Below are 19,986 nucleotides of genomic sequence, written 5' to 3'. Positions count from 1 at the left end.
CATACGGGGTTTCTCTAAAGTGGTATAAATCAGTTCTATTGTAATTTTGAAAATTCTTTGCAATTTGGCTTGGAAAAAAGATATTTTCAAAAGTCCGAAGAAAAAAAAACAATCGAAGTTGAAAAAAAATTTAAATTTAAAATTCTTAGTTCTGAAATATGAAAAACCTTCGTCTTGATCGAAGGAACCTATAGCCAAAATTTGGTGATGATTGAAGTGTAGGAAATACATAGGGAACACACACACAAAATTTTATTGTTATATGTAGAGATTTCGGGAATAGTACTGATACTACCTAAAATAGAATTTCCATAAAGTGAAGTGATTTTTTAAAATACTTAATTAAACAGTTATTTTCAAAATGTTGCAACTCACGTACAATATATTTTAGTGTAAGTGGTACAATACAACAAATTTTATAAATCCAATCGCAAAATTGCATTGGATTGTTTTTATACCAAGCTGTAGTTGTACACAAGGTATTATAACTTTGATTGGACAACGGTTGGTTGTACAGGTATAAAGGAATCGAGATAGATATAGACTTTCATGTATCAAAATTTCGTTTCGGGAGCCATAACTCGAAGAAAAATTAACGGATCGTAATAAAATTGGGTACAAAAATTTTTCCTATAGCATTTCTAGAAAAAATGGAGAAGATCGGTTAAAGACCACGCCCACTTTTATATAAAAGATTTTTAAAAGAGTCGTGGACGAATAAAATAAGCTATATCTTAGCGAAAAAGAGCTCTGTATCAATAGAATTTTACTTTCTAAATTGAACTACAACATTAAATCGGAAAACACTAAAATTGTTTTAAATGCCCCTTTTTTGTCTAATCAATTTCCAATGTTTCGGGAACCATAACTCGAAGGAAAATTTACATATCGTAACAAAATTGGGTACACATATTTTCTTTATAGCAGGAAATATTTCTAGTAAAAATGGATAAGATTGGTTAAGGACCACGCCCACTTTTATATAAATGACTTTAAAAAGGGTCGTAGGCAAAAATATTAAGTTAAATCTTAGCGAAAAATAATTATGTACCAATCGTATTTTGTGTCATTATAACAAGAAATGGGAAAAAATTCAAATTTTGAAAAAATGGGCGTGGCACTGTCCCTTCCTTACAATGCATTTCCCAACGTTTCTGGGGCCATAACTCTACGAAAAATTTGGTGTTTAACAGGAAATGCTTTCAGTAAAAAATGACTAAATCGGTTAAATCGCCTTCTTTTATATACAAGATTTTGTAAAAGTGCGTAAATGCAGGTAATAAGCTATTTCTAGTAAAAGTTGGAAAATTTTGTTAATAACCATGCCCTTTTTTCTTGTAATAACGTTTTTTGTACAATGGCACTTGTGTGTTTATGTTTATTGTTCTGTTATATCTTTATTTTAAAATAAACAGTAAGAAAATTCCCATATCTGAAGAAAAACTGCATTATTACCCGCTGTTGTTGTTGTTGTTGTTGTAGCAATGCTCGCCCCACCTAATAGCCGCGACCGATCACAAATTGCCATCAATATCCTCTAACGGGAGTCCAAGGAAACTTGCCGTTTCAACAGGGGTGGACCATAAGGAAAGGGGTGTTAGAGGCGTTGGTTCCACATTACAATTAAAGAGATGGTTGGTGTCATGTGGGGACACATTGCAAGCAGGGCATACATTTTGTATGTCGGGGTTGATTCTGGATAGGTAAGAGTTTAACCTGTTACAGTATCCAGAACGAAGTTGAGCAAGAGTGACACGCGTTTCCCTGGGGAGTATGCGTTCCTCTTCTGCGAGTTCTGGATATTTTTCTTCAAGTACTGGATTCACCGGGCAATTCCCGACATAAAGGTCCGACGCCTGTCTATGGAGTTCACCAAGGACCTGCTTGTGTTTTTCCGCTTCATACGGCTGGGTTCTCAGGTGCCGTATTTCCTCAAAATGCTTACGGAGATGACTCCTTAGGCCCCTAGGCGGTGCTGGTTCGTCAATCAGATGTCTGTTGGGATGCCCAGGTTTCTGGGTATTCAACAGAAACTGTTTGGTCAGCATCTCATTTCTCTCCCTGATGGGGAGTATTCTCGCCTCATTATGCAGATGGTGTTCTGGGGACATAAGAAGACAGCCCGTGGCGATTCTGAGAGCAGTATTTTGGCAGGCCTGTAGTTTCTTCCAGTGGGTGGTTTTTAGGCTTGGCGACCATATGGGTGACGCGTAGCACGTAATCGGCTGGCTGATTGCTTTGTATATGGTCAAGAGCGTTTCTTTATCTTTTCCCCAGGTACTGCCAGCAAGGGATTTGAGGATTTTATTACGGCTCTGAATTCTTGGAACAATTGCGGTTGCGTGCGCACCAAAATGTAGATCCTGATCAAACGTCACACCCAAGATTTTGGGGTGTAGGACAGTCGGTAGCGTAGTGCCATCGACGTGGATGTTCAATATGGTCGACATTTGGGGCGTCCATGTTGTAAATAAGCTCGCGGAAGATTTAGTCGGTGACAATGCCAGGTTTCGCGAGGCGAAAAAACTGGAGAGATCAGGGAGATAGCCGTTTATTTTATTGCATAGCTCATCGATCTTTGGGCCTGGGCCTGTGGCCATTATTGTGCAGTCATCGGCGTAGGAAACGATTGTGACTCCTTCCGGTGGTGAAGGTAGCTTAGATATGTAGAAATTAAACAAAAGCGGGGATAGGACACCACCCTGTGGCACCCCTTGTATAATTCTCCTTTGTTTTGATGTTTCGTTTCTGAATTGCACCGATGCCTGCCGAACACCCAGATAATTTGCGGTCCACCTTTTAAGACATGGGGGAAGGGTGGACCCTTCCAGGTCTTGCAGTAACGAGCCATGGTTGACCGTATCAAAAGCTTTTGATAGGTCTAACGCTACGAGTACTGTTCTATGGTGGGGATATTGATTCAAACCGCAATTTATCTGGGTGCTAATGACATTTAGCGCGGAGGTAGTGCTATGGAGTTTTCTGAAGCCATGCTGATGAGGGGCTAGCTGCAAATGTGCTTGGAAATAAGGGAGCAAAATGGCTTCAAGCGTCTTTGCCACTGGCGATAGGAGAGATATCGGACGATATGACTCACCTACGTTAGCTGGTTTCCCAGGCTTTAGTAGCGGGACCACCTTGGCCATTTTCCATTTCTCGCGTATGACAAAGGTGGAAAGAGACAGGTTGAAGACATGCGCTAAGTATTTGAAACCCTCTTTCCCTAGGTTTTTAAGCATCGGCATGGCTATGCCGTCTGGGCCCACTGCTTTGGATGGTTTAGCGCGACCAATGGCGTCCTCAACCTCTCTAGCGGTGATGGTAATTGGTGACGCGCTGAGTTTGTGTTTATGTGGGTGTCTATTGGCTCTCCGTCTATCTTTGTCGACCGTAGGATGCATTATATATTGTCGGCAGAAAGCGCTCGCGCATTTTTTCGCGTCCGACAGCACCTTATCGCCAAAGGCGATGGAAACTTTGTCTTTGTGCTTAGTCGGATTCGATAGGGACTTTACGGTGGACCAAAGTTTACCTACACCCGTAGAGAGGTTACAACCTCTTAGGTGCTCTTCCCATTTCGCCCGCTTGTGTTCGTCCACAAGCAATCTGATGCGTTGGTTTATATCCCTTATTTGGGGGTCGCCTGGATCAAGCTGTCTTATAAGGTCGCGTTCCCTCGCTAAGCTCGCGGCCTCCGCCGGGAAGTGGGGCCGGATTTCGGGAATTCTTCCGGCGGGAATGAAATGTGCCGAGGCGGATTCAATGACCTTACGGAAGGCACGCTCCCCTTGGCGGGCATCAGTCGGGATAGGGAGGGCAGCAAAGCTGCTGTCTGTTACAGATTTATATTCTTCCTACTTTCCCTTTTTGAAGTTTATGAAAGTGCGTTTTTCGGTGACGATGAAGTCGGCGGTACGCTCGAACGAAATAAGTATGGGCAGGTGGTCGGATGCCAATGTTACCATCGGCTGTCAGTTGACGCAGTTTACGAGTTCTGCGCTCACGATTGAGATATCTGGCGAGCTATGACAGCCTCCTACCATACGTGTGGGGGCGTCTCCGTTTATTGTGCAGAACGTCGTTTCGTCTATTTGATCCGCCAACATCTCACCCCTACTGTCCGCCCGCAAGTTTGAATGCCATAGGTCGTGATGGGCATTGAAATCGCCTAAGATAATGCGATTGTTGCCAGTGAGTAAGGCCTCGATATTAGGGCGGTATCCACTGGGGCAACAGGTGACAGGAGGGATGTAGATGTTGATGATTTCTAGATTTGCATCGCCTGACCGGACAGATAGGCCTTGACGTTCTAAGACATTGTCACTGCGGTCGATGCCAGGATCAAATATATGATATTGCACAGAGTGGTGTATAATAAACGCGAGGCCGCCTCCATTTCCGCTCTCGCGGTCTTTCCTGTGGACATTATAACCAGAGCAGGTCTGCAATGCAGATCTTGCCGTGAGTTTAGTCTCTTGAATCGCAGCAATGCGGATGTTGTGCCGCTTCATGAAATCGACTATCTCCGTAATCTTCCCAGTTAGTCCATTACAGTTGAACTGCAGAATTCTGAAGTGCATGAGGGGTGACGCCGCCACTCTAGGGGTAAGTGAGGGGTGACTACGCCTAGGTTGTGGAAGGCCAGGACGCAATTGCTGTTGTCGCCTTGGGACTGGGCGCCCTTGGGCAAGCATTGGGGTACCCGGATGATTTGGGTTTGCGACCTAGCAACATGGCGCGATGAAACCCGTCGGGGGGTTGCCGTCGCGGAGACCAGAACATCTAGGAAAGTGGCACCACCCAAGGCAGGAGCTGCATTGAGCGGATGTCGCAAACCTATATATTCTGTGCTGGCAGACGGTGCAAACGGAGGCAGGGACTAAGAGTCTGTTTCCCTGACCTGCACGATTGCTGCCAGAAAAGAGGGGCGGGGGGGGGGGGGGGGGGGGGGAGGAAGACGGGGGCAGGGGCTGATGCTCAGCATTGCTACCAGCTCTACTACGAAGGTAGTAGTTATGAGTGGTATCAGCTGTTTGAGTTGTTGGCGCCGTGGGGCGCGAGCAGCAGCGGGTACTTGTTGTGGCTTGCTGAGCAGCGAAGCTGCTGGAAGGTAGTGGGGATACGCTTAGGCGTAGACTACGGGACGCCCTTGGGCGTGAGCAGCAAGGAGCCACAAAAGATTTATAAAAGTTACGTGGACGTCGGGTTTTGGGATCAAGCCCAGAACAACCTGTCCGATGCAACCATCCCTTGCACGAGACACACTGAACAGAGTATGACCGTCCTAAAAAGATTCTTTTCTGGCAAATGCAGCAAAACCATTTCTCATGACCGGGGTCAGGAGACGGACCCGGATTGGGTTCGATACCTTCCCGGAGTAAGAGAATATGTAGCAGTCCTGCTGCAAGGAGCTGCTGGGAGGATGACAATTTGTGGGAGGGACGAAACAAATTAAATGGGGTCACACTGAAATGACAGTCCTTGGTCGGGAAAAATCCCGAGTCGCTCCGGTACATAGAACCGACTGCCTTGGGAAGCGACCCGCTCAAGGTCATTGGTGTTAGCCTCTGTATCCTTTTTGCTTCTTTTAAACGAAAATTAGTTCAGAATAAAACCATATGTATATGTATTATTGCGCAGCCTTGTAACACTATTAAGCACACAAAACAAACAACAACAGCATTTCAAATGTACAGCTGGGTATGTAATGTTCGGTTTCACACGAACTTAGACTTCCTTACTTTTTAAATAAAAAAAAAATTATTAAACAAAAGTCTTGGCATATCGAATTATTATACAACCATACACCCCAAAACATTTACATACATAGAATGGCTTATATTAAGTACTCTTTATTTTTGCAAACACGATTACGCTATGAGATTAAATTTAAGCTGTTGAGTAGGTTTTGAGTGAAACTAAAATGTATGGATGAGTTTAGTTGCGATAGTACAAGGTTAATAGCTGTTTTCGAATTAAGCTCCAGTTTTCATGCCGATTTCCAAATGCTCAGCTAAGGCAGCAAAATATTTTGCTTTTGAGGAATGAAACAAAAAAAAACACTGTGCGAATCTGCAAGACAATTTATGCAGCACCTCTGGTTCCTCGTGCACTCGCAACGCCCCGGCTTCATTATGATGAATGCCCGGCACTGCCTTCGCACGTGTCGCTGGCTACAAAGACGGCATTTCAGCAATTATAGATTTTATCCTTAATTGAATTAAAATTGGAAAATGCCATTAACATAGTACTATTGAAGACGAAGCCAGTCCATATCCTTTGGTTTCACACAACAATGAGGACGAAACATTTACTCACCAACAGGCCATGTAGATGGTATTGAATTGAATTAGTCGCCTGTATGTATTTAATTTTTGTATATTTACCTTAAAAAAAGTGAAGAGAATACAACCAGCAATGTTGTTTGTAGCACCACACAGAAGCCGCCATTGAATTTATTATCCTGGTGACACCTAAGAAGAAATTATGTATAATTATACTTACATTTCGCAAGTATAGAATAACTAAGCTTGTTGTAAGGCATTCATCGTCTGTGGGGCTGAACTTTATACACTAGGCAGCAAAATGGTACGCTACTAGAAAAACATTACTACAATTGTAGAATGCTAATAGATGTCCAAAAATGTTAAGGTACCAAATGAAAGTCCAGTCATTTTAGGTAAAAGAGTGGCAAATTTCGGAATTTGAGCTAAGGAACTGAAAATTTGCATACGCCATTATTTTTGCATTGATAATATGGAAATAAGTCACAATAAACCGCGTGTGAGCGTCTTAAGATGTTGTTGTTGTTGCTGTAGCAGTGCTTCCAATAGGTGCGACCACTCACATCCTCTAACGGAAGTCCGGAGAAATTTCCAGTTTTACCAGGGTTACACCAGAGAGATAAGGGTATTAGAGGGGTTGGTTCCACAGTGCAATTCAAAAGATGGTTGGTATCATGTGGGGACACGTTACAAGCAGGACATACATTTCGGGGTTCATTCTGGATAAGTAAAAGTCAGTACAGTCAAAGAGGATAAATTAAAACAAGAAACGTCTGCTACTCGTAGCCATTCGCTCGATGATTTTTAAGAGGTAGTCGCTGGCTTTTTTTTTTGGCAAGATGTGTATTAAGCACACGGAATACAAGCGGTTAGCGTTATCGTCGATGGGCTAGAGAATGTAGTAGAACAATTAGCAGAGGACACCAACACCACAAGTGACACCAGAAGCGAAGCTACAGTTAGGTTCCCAGACCGAAAATGTCGAAAGGGGGACAGATAATAACAAATTGGGTGATTTGGGGGTACAACAGATAGAAAAAAGGGGTATCTTTCGGGAGACTAATAAAACTAATTATATTGAACAAAATCATTGATTTATTCACTCATACAACAAAAACAAAAACAATTTATAAAAAAAATTTCATAAGAGCAAAGTTACACTCTTTATACATAAAACACATATGTTTATATTCAGCCTTTAATATGGCACAAAAATATTTTCATATCAAAATCCTATTTCAATTCCCCAAAAAATGTACATACATTCATTTTGTATATCAGTTTATCCTATTAGTGATGACAACACATAGTAAAATTTGGTATTTTTTCCGCCCGTAGTATATAAACGTAAGCAAGAAGTGAACGTTTGCGGGCGAAAATGGGGGACCTACGCTACCTTCCGTAGCAAGGGAGACAAAAAGTCAAAATGGGGGATGCCCCCCCCCCCCAAATGGGGGACGGCTGACAACCCTAGCTACAGTTCTGCTGCAAAATATACTAAATTTTAGTTCCATAACATTAGTTGATTTCTGGTATGGTATCTTGGTATCTAGGATTGATAGTGAGCAGCTCAGATTGCAAGATCCGGGGAAAATTTTAGAGAAGCGTATCATGATCTTAAATCATTAGCGACTAAACTATGCGAAATTCGAGAAACTCTCTGTGAATAGAAAAAGCGAAGTCTCTTTGTCAAAAATTGGATATTGATATAGTAAAACGTGTAAGAAGGCGTCGCAAAATGCCCGGAGAATCGGCTAGAGATATTAGTCTTTCCGCAGAATGTGAAATTTCTCGCGTTATGAAGTGTTCTCGATCGTCTCCAACAAGAAATACGTACAAGATTTACATGATTAAATGGCCATAATTTTATATTTGGATTTCTGTTAGACGTTGGAAATTTGTTAAACCAGGATAATAACGACTTAGAAAGAAATTGTAAGAACTTGGGTGAATTTTATAATACAGATTTCCATGGAACAGAACTTTTTATCGAAATATGTGACTGCAAAATATTACTTCGCAGTAGAAAAAAATTTAACCTAAAACTCCGTTAGAATTACTTACTTTTATAATCTCGTATGGAGAAGATGTTTTTCCAAACTTGCGAGTGGCACTTCAAATACTCTTGACTATCTCAGTATCAATTGCAAGCTGCGAAGGTTCATTCAGCAAATTAAAACTGATTTTGACATATTTACGATCAACGATGGGGCAAGGTCGCCTAAGTGACCTAACATGGGAAGAGAAAAATTTGAAATGATAAATTTAGATGATATCACTGATATATTTGCTTCCTCAAAGTCAAGCAAAAGTTGCACATAGATATTAGTTTTACTAATGTATTATAATCACATTATTATTAAATATTATATATTTGAGTCTATTTATAGATGATATTTTCAGCCAATGATAAAAATATAGAAAGGTAAAACCATTCTTTATTCTCGGGGGCCATAATGTTTTGATTTAAAAAAAAAAATTTAAAATCTCTCTCAAAAACTTTGTGGAAATGCCAAACCAAAGGATACAAACAAAAATTTTAGCATATTTTACTTTTACAATTTCCCGATAAAAAATAATAAAATATAAAAATAAAATAGATCGAAAATTTGGTATGAATTTTTTTAGTTCGGTTTTATAGTTTGCTTTATTTTTTTTTAATTTGTACGATTTAACCATGTATGGTCATAATTTGCTCATACAAGCATCCAGCTTACTTCCATCATTAGAGATGTTGTAGGTCTTCGCAGCTGGACGATTCACTGAACGATTCATGAAACTTTAAATAAAATCCTCTAACGGAGGTCCAAGGAATCAAGCAGTTTCAATATGGTTTTACCAAAAAGAAGTTGCTATTACAGATTTTTGTTCCACATTACAGACGAATAGATGATTTGTGCTATACCACAGGCTGGGGCCATACATAGGGATCAAGTTGGGGTAGAGTAACGCGTATATCCTTCGGAAGTGTGCATTCTTCTTCGGCGATGTCTGCAAAGGCGGGAACCTGACTTTGAAGGAAATCACAGACTCTGCGTTCGTGTTGCTCTGGATCATACTACACCAGATCTCGCCATAAGGCTTATGCAGATGTCTTCTTATCTGCTTTGGAGGCGCAACTACACCAATCAATTGTCTTTTGGGATGCGTCGGTGTCCAGGCAATTTTGGATGCATTTGTATTGAAGCAGAGACTGTGTTCGAATGTCACAACCAAAAGTTGTTGCGATTCCACAGTAGTAACGTTATGCCATCGAAGTGGCTGTCCAGTTGCTGTGTTATGAGCAAGGTCCACGTCGTGAACAATATGGCCGTATGTACATTAAATCAGTTCCAAGTCCTGTGATGTGAAAAATTTTAAGAGACAAGTGATATAAATGTTTTGCAGCATAGTTTTCTTTTATTGATTCCAGTCTGCATTCGCATAGCCATGAAGCTGCGCCGGACAAAACTAAAATGTACCGAAAATCCAGAAATTGTACCGAAAATCCAGAGCCGCAATAAAATCCTCAAATCCCTTGCTTGTAGTACTTGGGGTAAAGATAAATAAACGCTTATTACCACTTACAAAGCAATTGGCCAGCCGATTGCATGCTACGCGTCCCCAATATGGTCGGCAAGCCTAAAGTCTACTCACTGGAAGAAGCTACAGGCCTACCAAAATACCGCCCTCGGAACCGTTACGGGCTGTCTTCTTATGTCCCAGAACACCATCTACATAATTAGGCGAGAATACTGCCCATTAGGGAGAGAAATGAAATGCTAACCAAACAGTTTCTGTTGAATAGTTTGGGGAAAATTTAAACAACGTGACATCAGGACGCACAAGGGGACAGCTGTTTCGATTATACCTTGTAAATCTCTTTAAAGCCTTTTCGCCCGGGAGTGGGATTTGAACTCGCACTCTTGCGGTGGTTGAAGTGTTACAAACGCATTCAGCCACGTCATACCTTAGTTGTTGTAAACTTTACCCCAATTGCCTTCTTTGCATATTTTTTTCTTTTGTACATTACATACTTTGTATGTTAAAGTTATGCTTGTTGGTAAGGCGGTTTCAAAGAAACTGGTATTGTTTTTGCTTTTGTTCTATTTATAAAACTACAAAGAATTAACCAATGTTGTCTATTTGTATGAATTAAGCGGGGGTTGCCCTTATTGCTTTTAAATGTATGGAAACATTTATTTGAAGCAATTTTTAATTTATAATTTAATAGTTTGGGAAAAATTTAAACTACGTGACATCGCCTTGTCCGTCCTGATGTCACGTTGTTTAAATTGTTCCCAAACTATTAAATAAATTATAAATTGCTTCAAATAAATGTTTTCATACATTTAAAAGCAATAAGGGCAACCCCCGTTTAATTCATAGTTTCTGTTGAATATCCAGAAACCTGGGCATCCCAACAGACATCTGATTGATGAACCTACACCGCCCAGGGGCTTAAGGAGTCATCTCCGCAAGCATTATGAGGAAATACGGCACCTGAGAACACAGCCGTATGAAGCTAAAAAGCACAAGCAGGTCCTCAGTGAAATCCACAAACAGGCCTCGGACCTCTATGCCAGGAATTTCCCGGTGAATCCTGTACTCAAAGAACTATACCCAAAACTAGCAGCGGACGAACGCACTCTCCCTAGGGAAACGCGCGTCACTCTGGCTCAACTTCGATCTTGGTACAGTAACAGGTCAAACTCGTACCTATCCAGAATCAACCCCGACATAAAAAACATATGTCCTGCTTGTAATGTGTCCCCACATGACACCAACCATCTCTTTAACTGTATTGTGGAACCATCACCTCTAACACCCCATCTGAATATGGTCCAACCCTGTTGAAACAGCAAGTTTCCTTGGACTCCCGTTAAAGGAAATTGATGAAAATTTGAGATTGGTTATTGTTGTTGTTGTAGCAATGTTTCGCCCCACCTAATAGGTGCGACCAATCACAAATTGTCATTAATATCCTCTAACGGGAGTCCAAGGAAACTTGCTGTTTCGACAGGGGTGGACCATAATGAAAGGGGTGTTACGAGGCGCTGGTTCCACATTACAATTAAAGGGATGGTTGGTGTCACGTGGGACACATTGCAAGCGGGGCATACATTTTGTATGTCGGGGTTGATTCTGGATATGTAAGAGTTTACCCTGTTACAGTAGAAGACAGCCCGTGGCGGTTCTGAGCGCAGTATTTTGGCAGGCCTGTAGCTGCTTCCAGTGGGTAGTTTTTACGCTTGGCGACCATATAGGGCGTAGCACGCAAATGGCTGGCCAATTGCTTTGTATGTATGAGCGTTTCTTTGTCTTTTCCCCCAAGTACTGCCAGCAAGGGATTTGAGGATTTTATTACGGCTCTGGGTTTTCGGTACAATTGCGGCTGCGAGCTCACCAAAATGTAGATCCTGATCAAACGTCACACCCAAGATTTTGGGGTGTATGACAGTCGGTAGCGTAGTGCCATCGACGTGGATGTTCAAAATGGTCGATATTTGGGACGTCCAAGTTGTAAATAGGGTCGCGGATGATTTAGTCGGTGATAATGCCAGGTTTTGCGAGGCGAAAAAACTGTAGAGATCGGGGAGGTAGCCGTTTGTTCTGTTGCAAAGCTTATCGATCTTTGGGCCCGGGCCTGTGGCCATTATTGTGCAGTCATCGGCGTAAGAAACGATAGTAACTCCTTCTGGTGGCGAAGGTAGTTTTGGTATGTAAAAATTAAACAAAAGTGGGGATAGGACACCACCCTGAGGCACTCCTTGTTTAATTCTTCTAGGCTTTGATATTTCGCTTCTGAATTGCACCTATGCCTTCCGACCACCCAGATAATTTGCGGTCCACCTTTTAAGACATGGGGGAAGGGTAGACCCTTCCAAGTCTTGCAGTAACGTGCCATGGTTGACCGTATCAAAAGCTTTTGTTGATAGGTCTAGCGCTACGAGTACTGTTCTCTGGTGGGGCTTCTAATTTAAGCGACAATTTATCTGGGTACTAATGGCATTTAGCGCGGTGGTGGTGCTATGGAGTTTTCTAAAGCCATGCTGATGACAGGCTAGCTGCAAATTTTATTTGAAGTGGGGATTTGTGATTGGTCGCACCTATTGGATGAGGCGAAGCCCTGCTACAACAACAACAAGTTCCTCCTCTAAGCCTTTCAACCCGCGGGGGAATGGAGCTCCTTCCTTTGCTGTCCTTCAGCAACGAGGGCAATGTTTCCTATATTTCATGATGAGGGTGCCAGGGTTTTAAGGACTTTCCCACCGTTATGGTGGCTTTCCAGGCAAACAAATATTTTTCCCCAGGCGCAAGAAAACCTCCCTACGCCGCTGTATAAGGCCAGTATTTAATGTTTCCCAAACAGCTCTGGACACCTAAAAATTCTATGAAATTCTAAGCGGGTAGATTTGAGGATAAAAAGCTCGTGCTAGCACTGGAACATACCAGATTTATATGCGGCAAAGCATTGTGCTTTATCAAACCACGTACGTACATAAATCACATCCATATGAATGCATTCAAACATACATACTTATAATTAAGTATATAAATTGCATTAACTTACATTTTCGCATATATCAATGCCGTTACACACATCGGTGCTATCAAACAAACAACTGTCCATATAAAGTAATTATGTTCTCCTTGCTGATAATATTCCACAGCCAATTTTACATTGAGCAGTACTGCGATTACGCGCATCAATATCGAAATTATTGTAGCTATTATATCTTTATATGTTATAGTTTTATCCTTCCAAGCATATATTATGGCATCAACGTCATCTGCGTCTGCGTCTGCGCCTTCTGCATCTGTTTCTATGCATTGTGGTAAATTACCTCTATGAATGCTTCTTCTTCGTGCCAATTGCCTTAATACCAAAATTGTAGAAAAATTATCCACTGAAGCCATAACTATTTAATGAACTCCGCAAAAAAATTAATGATTGACCTTTCAACCAAAACATTTAAACGTCTGCGCAATTGGTGGCGTCTTTACATACACTAAAATATTTTCGAAGCAAAACGTAGAATATTTTGGCTGGTATACTTTTACCGTAAATATATTATATTTCACCAACTTTTGCATAATACATTTATGGTATATGATACCTTAAAAAGCATCCTCAAATTAAAAACAAATGATCAAAAACACGATCAGCTGGAAATTAGATCTTGACCCATATACAAAAAAAATCAACAATCGATTGCTTTGAAATATCGATAACACTTTATGGTATTTATCACAAATCAAACACAGAAGATTGCGCATTCACGAGTCAAAATTGTTTCGTTCTGCCCATTACCCCTACAAAAATTGTTGGATTACGTGTTCCATTTTCTTCATGTTGGAGTATTCTAAAGGTCCCATTACTGATACTTAGCATAGACCCTACAAGAAACGCTGATAGTTTTACTAATGCACTCACACTTGTAATTGACAATGCAGATCCTGCGATGACGTAAACATTGATACTCAAATTTATGTATGTTCCTTTGATCGCTCACGCATGGCCGCATGTTCCCAACGACAGCCTATAATCATGAAAAAGGACTCAAACTGGGAAAGCTTCGGACACCTGGTACAGAACAAAAGAACATACAGCAGATACCATTATGCATGTGAGACAGATACATAATTCTCAACGGAATTTTATGTATGCGAGAACAGTTTATTCGATTTATTCATGGTGTTCATTTGACAATCAAATGATTATCACGGTTGTTTTGTTATTTTTTAAATTCCGCCATTTTCAACCGACGAAAACCATATAAAAAATAAGCTTAAAAAATGAAAAGGAGAGCATTTCAAAGATCCATGCTAAAAGAAAAAAAAATCGAAAAAAATATTAAAAAGTACCAAAAGCTGTCGGAATGTGTGGGGCGCACTCAAAAAATTGATACGCGAAAAATAATAGTGGTTAGTGGTGATTCATTTTTAAAAGTGTTTCCGCACGAGGAAAGCGCTCTTCTGTTGTTTTGTTATTTTCTGAATTTAAATTGGACATTCTGAACTCGAATTCTTATAAAACTATTTATTTTAAACAAATAAGAAGCACGTATGCTTTTATCACGTACAAAATTAAAAACGTAATGATATAAAGTAAATAAAAAGCAAAACGCATTATTTTATTTTTGGCGGAATATAACAATGGTCACATATGATAGTATAACAGTCAAACCTGATATCTTTAGTAAATTATCATTTATGACACTTTTTGATAGTTAGAGTGCCACCACTGATCCAGGAAAAGGAATGAGAGTGAGCAGTACGGCTATATATTTAATCAGTAGGCCATGTTGGTGTATAAGAAGGAGACAAAAACTCACACGTACGCAATTGTTTACATCACATTTGCGCAAGTCCCCTTAAGGTTGTGATAGAAAGTTTGTATGAGGCGCTGATCGTTAGGTTGACATTGCTGACAATCAGATGATAGTCATATGATAGTCAGTATTCTTGTAGGGGACTTGACTTGCCTTGAGAACTGTCACTTACAGTTTTGTTAAATGAACATTGCATGTTCCCTACAAGAATACTATCATATGACTATCATCTGATTGTCAGCAATGTCAACCTAACGATCAGCGCCTCATACAAACTTGCTATCACAAACTTAAGGGGACTTGCGCAAATGTGATGTAAAGAACTGTGTACGTGTGAGTTTTTGTCTCCTTCTTATACACCAGCATCGCCTACTGATTAAGTATATAGCCGTACTCTCACTCTCAATCCTTTTACTGGATCAGTGCTGACAGTCTAACTATCAAAAAGTGTCATAAATGATAGTTTACTGTAGATATCAGGTTTGACTGTTATACTATCAGAAATGACAATTGTTATATTCCGCCAAAAATGAAACAATGCTTTTTGCTTTTTATTTACTTTATTTCATTACGTTTTTAATTTTGTACGTGATAAAAGCATACGCGTTTCTTATTTGTTTAAAATAAATAGTTTTATAAGAATTCGACTTCAGAATGTTCAATTTAAATTCAGAAAATAACAAAACAACAGAATAGCGCTTTACTCATGCGGAAACACATTTAAAAATGAATCACCACTAACCACTATTATTTTTCGCCTATCAATTTTTTGAGTGCGCTCCATATATTCCGACAGCTTTTGGTATTTTTTAATATTATTTTCGACTTTTTTTCTTTTAGCTTGGAGCTTTGAAATGCTCTGTTTTTCATTTTTTAAACTTATTTTTTATATGGTTTTCGTCGGTTGAAAATGGCGGAATTTAAAAAATAACAAAACAACCGTGATAATCATTTGATTGTCATATGACAGTCAGTAGTGACAACATGATTAAATCGGATAAACTGTTCTCGCATACATAAAATTCCGTTGAGAATTATGTATCTGTCTCACATGCATAATGGTATCTGCTGTATGTTCTTTTGTTCTGTACCAGGTGCCCGAAGCTTTCCCAGTTTGAGTCCTTTTTCATGATTATAGGCTGTCGTTGGGAACATGCGGACATGCGTGAGCGATCAAAGGAACATACATAAATTTGAGTATCAATGTTTACGTCATCGCAGGATCAGCATTGTCAATTACAATGTGAGTGTATTAGTAAAACTATCAGCGTGTAGGGTTACTGATTACCCAAAACTTAGCCACACTTAACTTGACTTAGAAGTCTGTTGAATTTTGATTTGCTGTGCAAGTTCTAACTGACGTTTACATTTTGAGATACCATTTGTTTGTTTCCATTTCATTTTGACATTTTGTCATACAAATTGACATTTATTTAAAAATAAATTTCAACGCTGATTATGATGCCAGATTGTATGCGCCAAGAGGAGTATAATCGTGGCTAAGTTGCCAAGTTTACGCCAAGTCAAGTCAAGTCTATGCTAAGTATCAGTAATGGGGCCTTAACAATACTCCTTTGCAATGCGTTTGCGGACCACCATCAGCCGATCATTGCTCGTTTTTTAACGACCGTGATCACGACACGATGACGATCGAACAGAGTTGCCAAAAGTAAAATATTGCATACAAATAACTGATAATAAAATTTTACTATTGCAACTCTGATAAAATGCAACCGCGCACTGGTTTTATGTATACATACTAGAGGTTTACGCCGATTGCCTTATCGGCGGCGGCGACGTAGACTTGGTAAAATATCGGCGGCGGCGGCGAAATCGGCGCGCCGGCTCACGCCCTCGTACTTGGTAAATAAATTTTGATCTCCACAAGTTTTTTCAATTACTCTCTGACCTTACAGAAATTTTGAAAAATTTATGGTTCTCAAATTTACATCCACCAAATTTCTCCCAAATGCTTAGATTTAACACTTCCTGAATTTAAAGATTAAAATGAATATATTTATTGTATAATGATATTTGAAATTTTCCTTGGAAGATTCATAGTTATTGTGAATAAACATAATTTTGTTTACGTTGTGCGGGCTGAGCTGTGACCGTTAATTTGTAATAGTAAGGCCAACAATAGAAAAAACCCGCTCACTGGGTGTACTCGTTGCCGGAATACACAAAACTTTTTGTGCCAACTTAGATAATAGTGGCATTGCAGCAGCCTTTTCCCTCCAGAAATTTAAAACATTTTGGTTTGATGACAAACTCAACAGCAAATGGCATTCTGCTGATAAATTCATATTTTTTGAATTTGTGGAATACCTCTGCGCAAGCTTCAATATTTTAGAGGAAGGTGGAGAAATATCTTTATCATTATTACCTTCGGTATTTTTTGAGTCACCAATAAGGGATTTATACATTTTAATTAAAAAAATTACTTTCGTAATATTTCTGTCGTTGCAGTAGTCCGTGACACAATCCAGTGTGCTGAAGCGCGGATCCAGCAGCGCTGCGTACACTAATATATCATTTATTGGAAATCTATAATAGTCTAGTTTGCTTCTTATATTCTTTTTAATTTTTTGAATTAAATGCAACTATGAAAAGTTTGCATTATTCTCATCCAAATCAAAGTCGACGTTCTCAGATAATATTGTCACTATCTCCGTTCGAATAATTAATGCAAGAGAAATAGATGGATATGAATCGCCAGACAAAATGTTCACAGCATCTTTGAATTTTTGTAAAAAGTCCTTCAACTTGTACATAAGCTGTGCTTCAGCTTCGAGTAAAATCAAGTCAGTTTTATTACAGTTTTTCAGCAATTTATTTATTGCGGCTCTTTGAGACCCCAGACTACCAAGCATTGACAGAACGCCATCTTGTTGCGACCGCGTTTTTTAGAGTGACATTTCTTTTGCCTATCAAACTACCATGTAAGTCATTAGGATTGTTGATGTGCTTATACGTTTCTAACGGAACATGGTCTAGTGGACCAAATCCGTCATCGTAGTCGACCCAACACAAGTCTTCGGAAGCAAGGAATTCCTCCAAGTTGTCAATATTTGCTAAAATTTCGTTTTGTATTGTATCAGCTTGGCATCTTAAAACATCTGTTTTAAAACGAAGGGCCCTTGCAATACTTTTGCACTTCGCAATTAAATTGCTTACTTCAGGGACGGAATTATAGCCATCTATAGTAAGCAAATTATGTAGCCCATGCCCAAGGCAGAAATGGTTGTTGATGCACCCTAAATCAATGGCTTTTTTAATGTTACTACCTTGATCAGTGACAACAAAATTGGTTCCCAGCTTTAATTTGAAAAAATCTGTTACTTGTTCAAGTTCTGTTAAAATGTTATTGCCAGTGTGAGACTTTGAAATGTATTTTGTTTCCAAGGTGAGATTTTCCAACAGGAAATTTTTGTCGAGATAATGAAAAGTAAATGTAATATAATTTCTTCTTCGAAAATTATCAGTCCACAAATCAAATGTTAGTGCAAAATGTTCCTGGCCAGAGTTTTTTTGTCGAACTGTGTTTAAAACGCATTCATAAACATCATCTAACGCTGTTGTTGAAATAGTTTTGAAATGTTGTATATCATCATCAGCTAATACAACTTTGTATTTTTTTAGGAAGTCTTTTATTCCATTATTGGAAATTGTATGGAACGGTACTAAATCTCTTGCCATCCACAATGCCAAGTCTCTTCCCAATAGCCCTTTGGAATTCGTTGAAGATTTTTTAGGACATTTTTTTAAAAAGTTTGATATGTTAGAACTACTTTCAGCGTCGAAATCACGAATATTGTGTTCATTTTTTAAGTGCCTCGTTAGATTCCCTGTAGATACGTTTTTGCTATATGACTGGATCTTGGAACTAAAATATTTGTTACTTGTGAAATTGAAAAAGTACTAGGCTCAAAACTTACCAAGAAAAAATTATGGATGAATCCTCATTTTTCTGTTTTGTTAGACAAAGGTTGCAAAAAACTTTTTCTTTTTCAATAGTTTTTCCAACTTGAGCCTCTTCTAACGTTCCGAAAAATTGCCAAACACTGCTTTTACGTCGGCTACTTGCAATTTATAGTTTGATTATGTAATCCTTCACTGCCTTTTCCATCTGTAAGTTACAGGCCGATAAAGCAGAACGAAAATGCATAAAATTTAAGAACAAACTAGTTAGCTTTTATGCATTTTCACATAATAAATGGTTTCTTACATAACATTTTTATTATAAGTCTTCATTAATTAAAGATGTTGGTACATCAAACAAAAGCTACTTGCACTATCTACTAATAATAAAATGGGTAATTCTATACAACAATATGACACTGCTAATACGCGAAAGAGGTGTCGAAAGACGCGTATTAATCTCGAGAACAATAATCCGAAACCGGAAAATAAAAATTTTATCTCTGTCCGGAGATATTTGCAGTTGAAGTTTGCGATTTTCATGTGATTGTTGTAATCGTACCCACAAAAAAAATTGTGAACGCAGAAGGAGTTCACCGTTGCGGTAGCCACGGTTATACCACACACCCGGACTTGGCATGGCGTAGCCCAGGGTTATTTTTTATAAGCGCGGCCGAAGGCCGCCAACGCAGAAAGATGTTCTGCGCAAAAATACTATGGATTTCACCCCCAATTTGGGAGGGACCCGCGGGTCTTTTTTCGGTTTTTAGTTAACATCTTTTGAACGAGTTAAAATTTTTATTTTCCGGCTTCGGATTATTAATACCGAAACCAAGGCGCGTCGTTTGACACCTCTCTCGATATTTTTGGACGCGTATTAGCAGCTACCGCCACGGTAATGTCCTTCTGCGTTCACAATTTTTTTTTGTGGGTACAATTACAACAATCACATGAAAATCGCCAAGTTTAACTGCAAATATCTCCGGACAGAGATACAATTTTTCTTTTCCGCCTTCGGATTATTGTCCTCGAGATTAATACGCGTATTTTGATACCTCACTCGAAACTATTGGCCCAACTTTAGGGTGGGGCCCCACTGCACTACTACCATATCTCCGGACAGAGATAAAATTTTTCTTTTTCGCCTTCGGATTATTGCTCTCGAGATTAATACGCGCCTTTTGACACTTCTCTCGATATTTTTGACGCGTATTAGCAGTCGACCCCTCAACAAGTCTCTTACCGAAAATTTACTTTTATTCCCACAACTGAACTGAAAATTATATGCGCAAGGGATTTACACTATTTGGATTTACAAGTTAAATTATATTTGTAGGGATGTGATAGCTCTCAGATAATCGATAAATCTCACTGAAATTTATGCCCCTATTACGGTATACAACTCAACTCTCATTGGGTTCAAATTTCGCAATTTGGTATTACAGAGGATTACAACTCACCTGTCA

At 39.5% G+C, this 19,986-nt stretch overlaps 2 protein-coding genes across 3 annotated transcripts in view; both read right to left on the bottom strand.

Annotated features, from left to right (window-relative positions):
* Nucleotides 1-13,457, bottom strand: part of LOC137250339 (XK-related protein 6-like) — a 29,460-nt gene extending 16,003 nt beyond the window's left edge. Inside the window, exons 1-2 of one of the 2 annotated variants that reach the window (XM_067782959.1) lie at nt 12,838-13,456; nt 6,387-6,473 (exon numbers count right to left, since the gene is read on the bottom strand). In XM_067782959.1, the coding sequence (XP_067639060.1) occupies nt 6,387-6,473; nt 12,838-13,184 (434 nt within the window). In that variant the 5' untranslated portion in view covers nt 13,185-13,456. Of the gene's footprint in view, nt 1-6,386; nt 6,474-12,837 lie in introns of both variants that reach the window. The other variant, XM_067782960.1, reaches the window with a different exon arrangement.
* Nucleotides 1-19,986, bottom strand: part of LOC137248677 (uncharacterized) — a 278,289-nt gene that overhangs the window by 236,715 nt on the left and 21,588 nt on the right. The gene's annotated exons all lie outside the window — the stretch shown is intronic.

The sequence above is a fragment of the Eurosta solidaginis genome, chromosome 4 (assembly GCF_040869045.1).
Source record: "Eurosta solidaginis isolate ZX-2024a chromosome 4, ASM4086904v1, whole genome shotgun sequence".
NCBI classification, from domain to species: domain Eukaryota; kingdom Metazoa; phylum Arthropoda; class Insecta; order Diptera; family Tephritidae; genus Eurosta; species Eurosta solidaginis.
This window is presented reverse-complemented; position numbering and strand designations above follow the sequence as displayed.